Raw genomic sequence first — 12,439 nt, 5'->3', positions numbered from 1 at the left:
TTTTTTATCCCAAGTAACTTAACATTCACACGAGTAGTATGAAAATTGCCCTTTTATTGCAGATACATATTTGTTCCACACAAATCTGTCTGTGCAATAGGCGTATAGGTATATAATCTTGTCTCTAAAGACATAATTCTGATCTTCTATATGAAACTTTATTTGACTACATTTGTGTCTTCTTTTTTCAGTGATTTTCCAGAAGCACCTGGTCGCTCTACATTTGACTGCCTGGTGTTAGAATGTAACTCAGAACAGGAATGTGATGAGATTGTCCGAAGAATAGGTAAGCATGGATATTCATAACTGTGTATTCCTAATATTATTGCAGCTATCTCTGTGTGTTTTTTAAAAAAAAAAATGTTATCCAAAATACACCAGAAAAAAATAGTTTAATTTATATTAACTGCCTAACAGCAGGTTAGCAGTAGATTTATGTTGCAACCGTATTATGGTAGCTTCACATCTTTTATACCTTCATGACATGCCTTTCCATGTTGATTGGTTCCAAATATAGCCAGGCATTCTTAGATGTGTTGACACATGCTGGGAGTTTTTAAGTCCCCAACTGTCATGTTCTGGTTAAATTCCCTTTTTCTGATCAATAATTTTTGTGAGTTTAACTCAATCCACACCACTTTTATAATTTTTGGCTAATAGATTTACTACTTTATTGTTCTTCATGGTTTTAAGCATTTTGTAAGTTAACTTATCTTTGCTTTTATGTGCTGTTTTATTTGGGGTTCCATTCTGACACCAGACTGAAGCTAAACTTTTGTGATTCAGTTCCGTTTTACATATTATACTAGATAATTTTACTGCTAATGAAGTATTCCAGGTCTTAATCTAATGACACTTGTCAGATGATGGAATGAGTGAAAAACAAGACTGCAAACCAAAAATATTCACTCGTGGAGCCCAAATAAGGGTATGAGTACAGCAGTAACAAAGTAGTAGTGGTGGATAATTATCCTTGGATGAAAGTAGTCAATAATCTCCACAGGAATCACAGAAACCACAAGAATAATTCCAAAGTTTAATAACGCTTTCCTCCAAGTACGTTTTCGAATATCTTCATCAGATAACACACAACTTGAGTAAAAGGATATCCTGTTTTTATACATATTTAATTAATTAGTTAATGGAATAATAATTTAATTGATTAATTTGGATAAAACCTTATTTAAAAACATTTTTTTAAAAATCTTTGACAAATGTAAAATGTTAAAAAATTCATACTCCTGTCTTGAATGGTGTAAAGACTATTAATTTAGTAAAAGTATGTCCTTAAATCTTTGTAAAACTCATATTGAATATAAAATATAGAAAAAAATGTTAAAAATGTTGAAAAGGATGTATAAAAGACCAGAAAATAATACCATAGCACCATCTAGTGGACAACTAAAAAATCACAACTTGGCTGCTCTTAATTTTAGAACTGGAACAATGGAAACCATATCATTAAGTCCTGGTTCCCTAGTGGCATCCAACACTATTTGCCAGTACAATTCCCTATATTCCAGTTTAGTCTCCCACATGCCACCCCTGATTTCTTTAGGTATAATCTCCAGAACAAAAAAATGAAAAATAGGATTTTTACATACATTTGAATGCCTGAATAAAGCATTATTGATATTTCCTTTTTTCATTTCGTAATAGTGTTCATAAATTCTGGACTTTAATTTCCTTTCTGTTTTCCCTATGTAAAAGGATGAACAGGAGTGGCATGTGGCAATGTAAACTACACCGTGGGTATTACAATTGGCAAATCCAGAACAAGTAATGGTTTTATTTCTATCTGCAATTGTAATGGTGGAACCTGTTTTTATATATTGACATTGAGAACAGTTACCACACTTAAATGTACCTTTTCTATTTGAAATAGTTCTCCCTGTGAATTGGCCACCAAACTCAAACAAATTTTTTAAATTTGTATCTCTCCTATATATGAATTGTAATGGCAGCTTCTTAAGCATTTCTAAGTCAGTAATTTCCTTGAATCTATCCCATTCCTTTTGAATAACTTTTTTGAGATTTGATGAATCTCCAGTGTAATCCATTATGTAAGCTTTAGAGAAATTGTTATTGATGGTCGCTGTATCTGTTGGACCTGACTGAATATGTTTAATAGTGCTGTTATGCTCATTGTTGGTGGTCCCTACATCAGTGGTACCTGATTGAGTAGGAGCAGTAATGTTGAATTGTTCATCCTGTCCTAAAATGGGAGCAAATTTCGTATCCCTACCCTGCAAAACAACTTGGTAAATCTCGTCACACAGGGGAGGTGGATAACCTCTCTGAATAAACATCTCCAGAATATATTTACCATCTTCCAAAAAGTCTGTGTCCTCCGAGGTCATCCTACTGGACCTGATCAATTGACCCTTTAAAATATTTCTTTTTTGTCCAAAGGGGTGACCACTCGAAAAGTGAAGATAGGAATTTGAGAAAGTGGATTTCCTATGTATTCTTGAGGTAAAATGATCATCACACTTCCTTAACAGGACGTCTAAATAAATACATTCCTCATAACTGATACTATAGGTGAAATCCAAGAAGGTGGTAGTGTTTTTTATATATTCCAAAAACTCAAAAAATCTTTCAATGGTATCGGTCCAAAAAATAACTATATCATCAAGGAACCGTTTATAAAGAACCCAACAGTTTTTGAATTCACTTTCATTGATGAATTGAGTCTCCCACCATGTGAGAACTATATTGGCATAGGTCGGTGAACATTTTGCCCCCATAGCTACCCCCTTTTTTTTGCTTATAAAATTCTCCTTGAAAGAACATGAAATTGTTCTTGAGAACTGTTTCCATCAAAACAAGACAAGTCCTAAAATCATCATCAGAAAGGCAACCGTATTGTGCCATACTGTCTTCCAACCACAATAATCCTGTATCATGGGGGATAGATCCAAAAAGGTCTACAATGTCCAGAGTTATAAAAATGATGTCCTTTGAAAATAAGTTGGACTTGACCTGTCTTAAAAAGTCCCATGAGTCTCTAAGAACTGTTTTACCTTGGTTGGATAATTCTTTCAATTTCACATTCACAAATTTAGCTAATGGTGTTGTGATGGAGCCTTCTGATGAAACAATAAGCCTCAAAGGGGGGTCGTGGTGATCTTTGTGTACTTTTGGGATTCCAAAAACAGAGGGAACCCTTGGATTTTGTGTATGTAAATAGTTGTACATATCCAAAGTGATGGTACCTTCTAAAAGTAGGTCATTCAGTAATACATTGATTTTTGATTTGGAAATGTTTATTTCATTAATGGAAGCTTTCGAATAATTGTAGGTGTTCTCAAGGCTTTCTTTCATTTTAGCTTCATATTGTATAGCATCCATTAGGACTGCACCACCCCCTTTGTCTGGTTGCATTATTCTAATTGTTTTGTTCCCCTTGAAAAATTCCAATAGTTCAAGTTCTTTTTTGGAAAGATTGGAGGAAACATAATGTGAACTGACTATATTCCTTATTTCTTTTTCCAGGAGACGTTCCAAATTCCTTAATTGGGGATGGAGGGTGGATTAAAACACTCTTTTTCTTTAAATGGGCATCTGTGTTGCTTTTGTGGGTAGGGTCATGGTGTTGGTTATGATCACCGAAAATAAGACCCAAATTTTGTTTTCTTAAAAATAATTTTAGATCCACTATAGCCCTAGAAACATTTGTCTTTCTCAAAGGAATGAATTTAAAACCTCTGACAAATAAATCAAAAAATTCCATGGTAATGTTCAAACGACTATAGTTGAAAATCTTGTATTGTTGGAATTCATGTATTTTCCCATTTTGTACAATAATATTGGAGTTAGAATGATTAGAATGTTCAGCCATGTTTATCTCCTGTAGTTGTTCTTGGGAGGGTAATGATGGTAATACACTGGAGTACGATTCCGTAACCTGTCTGACCTGCGGGGGGGGGTACAAAATCTAAAGGGATTTCATCCTGATTTTCTACTGTGCTATTCTGATTGTAATTCAAATCAATGTTAGTATCCACATCATTGTGGTTAACACCAGATTCACTTCTATAAGAATTGAAGGGCCTAGGTTTGGGGTATGCATTTCCTAACCTATAGGCCTTGAGATCTCTCTCCATTTTGGAGGCCTTCCTTTTCATGTTTTTTATACACTCATTTTCTATACTTGAAAAAATATTATTGTACAATGACCTTTCAGCTTGAACATTGTAGAGTAAATCACCAGTAATATGGGAATTAACATGGTTAATCTTACTCAAGAGATGTTCCCTAACTCTGTCATTCTCCACAATAATGGCTTTGGCTATTTCAATTCCACAATTGTCAAATATGTGTATTAATTCTTTGTGAAAGTCAGAGTTTTCTTCAACCCTATTCGGGTACTTGCACACACGCAAGCCCTTGGGAACAATGTTTTTGTTAATGCATTCCTGTAAATAGGTTGAATCACAGCCTAATCTCTCATATTTGTCAATGTAAAAATATAACATGTCAAGTTTTTCTCTATAAGTATTAGTATGCATAGGTATATCATTTGACATACTTTTACTAAATTAATAGTCTTTACACCATTCAAGACAGGAGTATGAATTTTTTAACATTTTACATTTGTCAAAGTTTTTAAAAAAAATGTTTTTAAATAAGGTTTTATCCAAATTAATCAATTAAATTATTATTCCATTAACTAATTAATTAAATATGTATAAAAACAGGATATCCTTTTACTCAAGTTGTGTGTTATCTGATGAAGATATTCGAAAACGTACTTGGAGGAAAGCGTTATTAAACTTTGGAATTATTCTTGTGGTTTCTGTGATTCCTGTGGAGATTATTGACTACTTTCATCCAAGGATAATTATCCACCACTACTACTTTGTTACTGCTGTACTCATACCCTTATTTGGGCTCCACGAGTGAATATTTTTGGTTTGCAGTCTTAATCTAATGAACTTTATTTCTGCATTTACTTAAGTATAAAACTTTGTATTCAGCTGATAGTGTTCCAGAGTGAGATTTGTTAAAACAGTTTGTCTGCATCTGTTTAGTAAAATACAGTACACATGGAGACATTGTACTAAACTCTGCTGACACCATGTGCATACACAATGCGTTAGCCTGCAGACAGCATTCATTCTTAAAATTCATAAAAAAAAAATTCTGTAAAGCTAAAATGGCAAGTCGTAGAATGAAAGAGATGCTGTGATATAGTCTCTTCTCAACCAGAATCTTCAGTACTTCTGCGTTTTCTCTGAAGGGCCAGATCAAGGAATTTCAGAACCTTTAACTACTATAGTGTAGGATATCTAGTAAAAGAGGGTCTACTTTAGAAAGACAAAAACGCACAATGTCAAACGTTCACGAGTGAAAAATCAGGAATTCAATGTTGATTTTTTTGGGATAGCAGTACAGTGAAGATCTGAATATTTGCCCTTTCCTCACTATAGTGCGATCTCAGAGTAGGAATATATATTTAGCACAGCCCCCCACAATAGCGATTTTGAGTTCCTGATTATTCACTCGTGTGAGCGTTCGACATGTTGATTTCTCATTGTTCTGACATAGACCCGTAAAAGAGACTGCCTGATTAGAGTAGGTTCCAAAGTAAATTATTCTGTGAAGGCAAATGGCTGAGGTACCAGATTGAAGTGTTTTTGGAATAAACAAAGGTGTTGAACAGCCTTGTGCTTTCTTTGTGTATTTTTGGACTTTTATGCCTGTTTGGTGGGTGGATGTCTCAATAGGTTCCATAGTAGAGAGACATCTGATACCATGGCTTTCACTTCAGCAATACTCTTATGTCTGGTATCTCTGGATGCCACTGCTTTCCTCTTTTGGCACATTTGGGTTTATTCCTTCTGTCTTGTTTGCTACTGGTTCATTTTCAAGCAGCATTTACGGGAAAACAGGATTCTGATGCTATCTGTTACAACTCAGATTGCTCTAGTGCACTTGATTTTTAAATGGGGCAGCAACATTTCTTACTGGAAACCAAAATTTATAAACCTGATGAATTTTAAACAAAGTCTGGTACATTACCAACCAACCTGGAGCAAACATATCTTGAACAGCCTTTCAAGGAACTGATCCAGTGTTATGGCATTGTATCTTTTCACTGGCCTATAAGTTGGGTGGGCCACCAAAAAGCTACCTGTTAAAGCAGACTAACAAAGAAGTAATTTAATATACCTGACAACAAAAACAGTGAGATGGTATCAGTTTTCTATACGTGTGATAGTGGCAAAATGAACAGTATCCTTCAACCTGCCTCCTCCTAAAAAGGAAAAAGGAAAAGCCTACCTGTTAAGTAATTCATTCTAGAAAAACTCAGGAATGCTGACTTTTAACTTCCTCCAGTAGAAACAATGGTACATTCTAAACTATTTTTTTTAAATATGTATGTCTAAATCTGTACTTGAAAGAAGTATACATAACTCTTGAACCATAACCACTGTGCTGAAATTGTAAATGGAAAAGTTGTTTAGCACACTCACATTTTACAGCGGTATGGGTGCTGACACTGCAGCTCTAAAGTATGATTTCATAATTGAGAGTGACCACAGATTTTTATGCATAGTTTTTGCATAGCTTTTTAACAAATAATAATATAACAGTACCCATGCCATGCAGAGACATATTATCTTTAGGTGATTTGTTTGCCTGGATGTTAGCTTGAAAATAAGATCTCAGTCAACAATGTGTTATGCCCGCTTACTGAGATACTGACAGAAATTCCATTAATAAAACAAATAAACTGTTATATGCTTGTCATGTCTTTTTTTAAACAAGAAACATCTTTATTAAATTATGTATGACATAGGCAAATGAAAACAAACCATATTGACATAATTTTAATTACATACATCATAAACCATAATGACATAATTTTAGTTGCAAACCTTATGCATCACTTATAATCTATCCAATCATTGTCAGTCAAATGTTACATAGCTCATTCAAATCCTGCCTTCTTTTAAATCTCGCGCCTCCTCTGCATGCTTTGTTCCCACAATTCCCATTTTTCTATGCAATAGGCTCCTCTCCTTTTCTAAAGATGCCAATTCCAGTTGTGTTATCTCTGTTACTATGTTAACTACTTCTAGTAATGTGGGTTAGAATTTGATTTCCATTTTCTAGTAATTGCTTTTTTTTTTGGCAGCCACCATAATTAGACTCAGCAAGGCCTTACTATGTCTAGGCAATTCTGATTTTGTATCATAGCTCAAAAATAATTTCCTTAGTTAAAACTGATTTGCTCACCCAGTATCTCTGACAGATCAGTCTGCAAAGAATCTTTAAAGTCTGCAAACTTGTTATACATCCAGAAAATAAGTTCTCAGTTACCTGTTTCTTCCCCATCACACCTCCTACAGTAGCTGTCTACCTGAGGAAAAATTCTTTGGAGTCTACTTTGGGTATAAAAAGCCTGTCAATTCTTCCAAGCAAAGATCCTAAATCTTGTAGACTTTGTTGCGTGTTTTGGAGACATACATATATCCCCCATTGTTTCTTTGTGAATTGCTTATCCAGTGTCTCTTCCCAATAGTTTCTAACCTCCTCTGATTGTTATATGTTCATCATATTGATCACTGCTACAGTCCCCTTAGCTGCAGGAGTTGTATCCTGCTGAAGATATAACAGACATACATCTTCCAAGCTTCAGGGCACTTTCCATGCCCCCCAAACTGTCAGGCAGCACAAGCCGAGCTGACTTAAAGATAAGTTTGGGTGCGAAGCCCTTCAGAGCTTTACTTCTGCAGCTGAGTATGCTCCTCTGTGACTTTTGAGGATCTATGGTCTTTCCTTTCCTGGGTGGATACATTCTCTTTGGGGAAAAAACTTCCATTTTCTTAATTTTTTTGATGTATGATTATTTATTCTTCAGGAAAGTTATTTTAAAGCTAAGAGTGTTGGCTTTAATGGACTGTCTTGAGACTGTAACGTACTTTTAAATTGAGCACTTGTTTTTTTTTTCTGACGGTTTATTTCTGTGGAGACAGTGTGTTTATTTTACTTTTGTGGGGCTGGCATAGTATTTTCAAATGCCTTTTACTGTGTTTTTCTGTTAAAAAAAAAAAAGTAACTTTTGTAGGCTGGTAGTGTTTACTGGCAATTGCTGCTTGTCTTCCATAGGAAAGAGACACCATTTTGAGCTTGACCATGGAATAGACTACTGGTCATACAGTCTGTCCATTTCCAGCCACAAAATGAAAAAGTTAAGCAAACGCTCTTTGCCACCTCAACAAGCTAGTGATTTGCCTCAGCTGCTGGTGGGTGGCTCAGCTGGGGCCATTTATCATACCTCTAAGCACTCATCTTTTACCCCAGATGCTGCTGGTGAAGCACCTACAGCCATTGAGGTTAGCCATGCCCTCTACGGCTGTTGGGGTTCCCTCAGTGGACAAGAGAGAGCCACTCTTGTCAGCCCTGGCAGATGGAACAGGAACATTTTCAGTGTTGTGTCAGAATGCTATGCTGACCACTGAGGAAGCTGCTGCAGCCATTAGTAACACACTTGGCCCCATTTTTCCTGTCAAAAAGAAACAGAAAACCAAGCATGCATCTACACCTTCTCCTCAATTTTCTTTAGATTGGAGTAATTTTCTGGGTCTGTCTCATGGCTTATTTCAGGCTATTACTCCTTCTCGTAAAGTAGTTTCTGGTGAAAGCAAGACAGATTCCTGTTTTCCTGAAGAGATTTAAGATTCTAAATCTGAACCTGAAGATGCAGGGACAGATACATTTTTTTCCCTCAGATTTCTGATTCAGACTCTAATTCTTCCTGTGGGATTTCTCCTTCTCTGAGATTATTGCTGTAATGTGTCAGTGTTTTCAAAGGGAAAACAATGAGGTTTCTCAGTCGCTCATAAAATACTATTAATTGTTACAGAAGGAATTTCCATAACCTACCTGTTCTTCGTGTTCAGTCTGCTTTAAAGAATGTGTGTGTTACTGCCTACAATTTTCCTGATAATCAGCCAACTTTCCCTAAAAACACAGATAGAACCTGACCCAGCAGCTATAGCTTTAGTAATCCCACTGCTGTTAAACACTTAGTTAATACCAATCCTACACTTTTGATAAGGATGGAAAAATATTGATAGGTGTGGGGAATATATACTTCTGCAACTCTGATTTTCTGAATTTTGAGTCGTCAAGCTCATATGTTAAAATGTCTTTTGACAAATTGTGAAAGTATGAGGATTGTTTTATCTGCAATTTCTTCTTGTGAGGAAACATCTGCTTTAAACAATTTAGTTTCTTCTATTGAACAAATCACTACTCGTTGTTTACAGTGCTCGTATGACTCTGTTGATACTTCTTCCAGGGCTATGGTCACTGGTACTGTTTTGATAAGGTTTGCATGTCTGCATTCTCAGAACCTCCCAGATGATGTTAAAAAGTGTGATTTTAAATTCTCCATTGGCTAGAGATTTTGTGTTTGGTCCCTCTGCTGCAGAGGTCATCAAAATGTGTGATGAAAGGGGCAAGCTGATCAAGGGAATCTTTAAGATTTTTCAGCCGTCCTTTTCCAAATTTTCCAATCATCTCCTCGTCCATTTTTTGGCAAAAAAAAAGAATAAACAGTCAACAAAATATGGGTAAAGAGAAGTTTAGGAAAAAGTGACAAAGGAGTTCAAAAAGAAGTCTCGTACTTCCCAAAACCAGGGACAGTCAACAAGTCTAAATGACTATTCAATGGACCTTGTGAATCCGTCCCACCCTGGTATTTTTTCTTCTTCCAGAAAGTCTGAATCTCCATTTTTCTCTTTAGCAATAGATAGTTTCAGAAAATGGGTTCTGAAAATCATTCATCAAGGTGTCAGATGCCAGTGGGAGAAATTCCACCTTTCCAGGGAGTCATTCCTCGTCCTTCAGATCAGACTCTTGTTTCCACCAATTCTTCATCATGTTCCTAACCTGTTTATGATAGTGCCCAAATTAAAAATGATGTCACCTCCTTCCTTTTTCAAGTTTCCTGGCAAAACTAGACTTAAAAAGATGCTTATCATCACATTCCTATTCATCCAGACTTCAGACATTTCATAAGGTTTTGTGTGTCTGGATCACATTATCAATTCTCTGCTTTACCCTTTGGATTATCCACTGCACCAAGAGTATTCACAAAGTGTCTAGCTCCAATTATAATTCACTGCAAGGCTACAGGGTATCCCCTTTTTTTACATATTTAGATGACTTGCTTTTTCAAAGTGTCAGGAATCTCTCTCTTTTGGGTAAGAAATCTCTTACACAAGCTTGGATACCAAGAGGAAATTCAAAAGTCTTTTTTGCTTCCATCACACTGGATTGTGTTCCAGGGATGTTAACTAGACACCTCAGGTCAAAGAGCTTTTCTTCCACAGGAAAAATAGATCTTTATTTAGATCTATTACTAAAGTTTTCCAGTCGTGTTTCAATCTCTGTGAGGGAATACCACATGATTTTGGGTCTCATAGCATCTATGATTTACATGATACCCCTGGCAAGACTCCACATGAAAAAGATAATAGGGCCAGATTCATAAACAGCTAATCTCCGCACTACTGTCGTATGCATGTCTCACTGCAATGCTATTTTGTATTCATCAGACAGCTCTACACATTGTGTTGAGCTGCCAAACAAAGGTAAACAGTAGAGCATGCATAATCAGCTGAATTACATGTTAATTAACCAATCCAAGATGGTGCGGAGCTATTCAAGAAGCTGTAAAGTAATCATGTACACTTGGTGCAGCTCTTTGCCATGAACTCCAAAACCTATTAGAATACAGCCTCCATCACAAATAGATAAAAAAGAGGGCTGCTACTGCTCTCTTGCTGGTGTATGTGCAACAGGCTCAAGTCTGTGTTGCTGATGATAGATCTCATCCAAGGAGAAGAAGGGTGTTCAGACCTCATTTAACATATCATTGACTGCGTGATATTAAAATATTGTAGCAATACAGAGTTGATAGGGAAACACTACAGAAACTCTGAAACCTCTGCTGCCCCCACCTCAGACCCAGGGGAAATCAAGGAGAACCTATACCAGTGGAAAGTAAGGTATGTTTAGCATTAAGGATATTAGGTACTGGTATGTTCCAAAAACCAGCAGGAGATGTACTAGATGTATCACAGGCCTCATCCTCCAGAATATTGCACCAATTTCTTAATGCTGTGCTAGAACATGCACACCAGAGGAGAGAGCAAAAACAATGCATGAATTTTATGCTGTAGCACACTTCCCTGATGTTTTGGGGGCCATAGACTGCACTCACATAGAAATAAAAGCCCCTCTTGGTGAACAGGAAAGGACATACACCAACATGAAGGGGTTTCACTCAATTAACTATCAAGTTGTCTGTAATGCCTGAGAGATCATCCTCACTGTGTGAGCAGGCAACCTAGGTAGTTTCCATGACGGACATATATGGCACACCTCACAGGTTTATACAAGATTTGCTAGGGGTGATGTTCCACAAGGCCATCTGCTGAATGATGCAGTTTATGCATCGGAACCATGGCTCATAACACCCATCAGAAATGCACACACACCCACAGATGAATGATAGTGATGCCCATGCTCAAACTAGAAAGATAAGAGTGCATGTTTGGCATGCTGTCACAGTTCTGCTGGCTAGCCACATCAGGGGGTCACCTTGCAGCTTGACCCAGGCCCTGCACAGAAATTCTTATAGTCTATGCCACGTTACACAATGTCATCTGGAAGAAACAGCTGCAGCAGAGACAGCAAGGGTCACATTTCTTGACCACAGGCAGGGCCAGCACCTCCAGCACATACAGACAAGGATTCTGAGAACCTCTAGTTGCAGTGGGAGCCAGCATATGTAGGCATGCACAATATGCCCTTGCCCTTGCTAAGAAGCAAAGGATAGTGCATACACTCACCACCTAGACTCAGATCTTAGCACAAACATTCACCAGCTAAGCGGCAAACAACAGCACACACACTCACCAGTGAAGGAATACATATAACAACCTAAGCACATACAAATATTAAAACTGATGACATCTGACGTCTACAAACTTTACCTCCCCATGTAATGGCTATGTATGGATAGCATCAGATAGAGACAGCCCCAAATAACACAACTTGTGACTGCAGTAATGTCATGGTAAGTTTGGAACCTGTAGTATATAAACAAGTGTGTAATAAGTGGTATACCTACTTACAGTTAGTCATAAATGTATTCAATCAGAACCTGTGTGACATGGCAGTCTTGTCTTATAGGAATGATATCTGCAGTGTACAGTTATGCATTATACACAATTACCAGCATCAAGCTAGTCACTTACCCACTGTACATGAAACAGTCAACAGGACAGTTATATCAACAGTTTCACAATTGGAGCAATAAGCAGGAATATAATATCAGTGGTTTGAATGCCTAACTTATGATACCAAATGAAAAAATAGCCTTATAAAGTGAGTAGGTACAAAAACATACAAA

At 36.7% G+C, this 12,439-nt stretch overlaps 1 protein-coding gene across 2 annotated transcripts in view; it reads left to right on the top strand.

The window, feature by feature from the left end:
- LOC122812915 overlaps positions 1–12,439 on the top strand; it is a 739,345-nt gene that overhangs the window by 674,349 nt on the left and 52,557 nt on the right. For both annotated transcript variants that reach the window (XM_044084968.1, XM_044084969.1), the window contains exon 15: positions 192–286. In XM_044084968.1, coding sequence (XP_043940903.1) covers positions 192–286 — 95 coding nt within the window. The remainder of the gene's footprint in view (positions 1–191; positions 287–12,439) is intronic.

The sequence above is a fragment of the Protopterus annectens genome, chromosome 10.part0 (genome assembly GCF_019279795.1).
Source record: "Protopterus annectens isolate FY-2018-M chromosome 10.part0, PAN1.0, whole genome shotgun sequence".
Taxonomy (NCBI): Eukaryota; Metazoa; Chordata; order Ceratodontiformes; family Protopteridae; genus Protopterus; species Protopterus annectens.
This window is presented reverse-complemented; position numbering and strand designations above follow the sequence as displayed.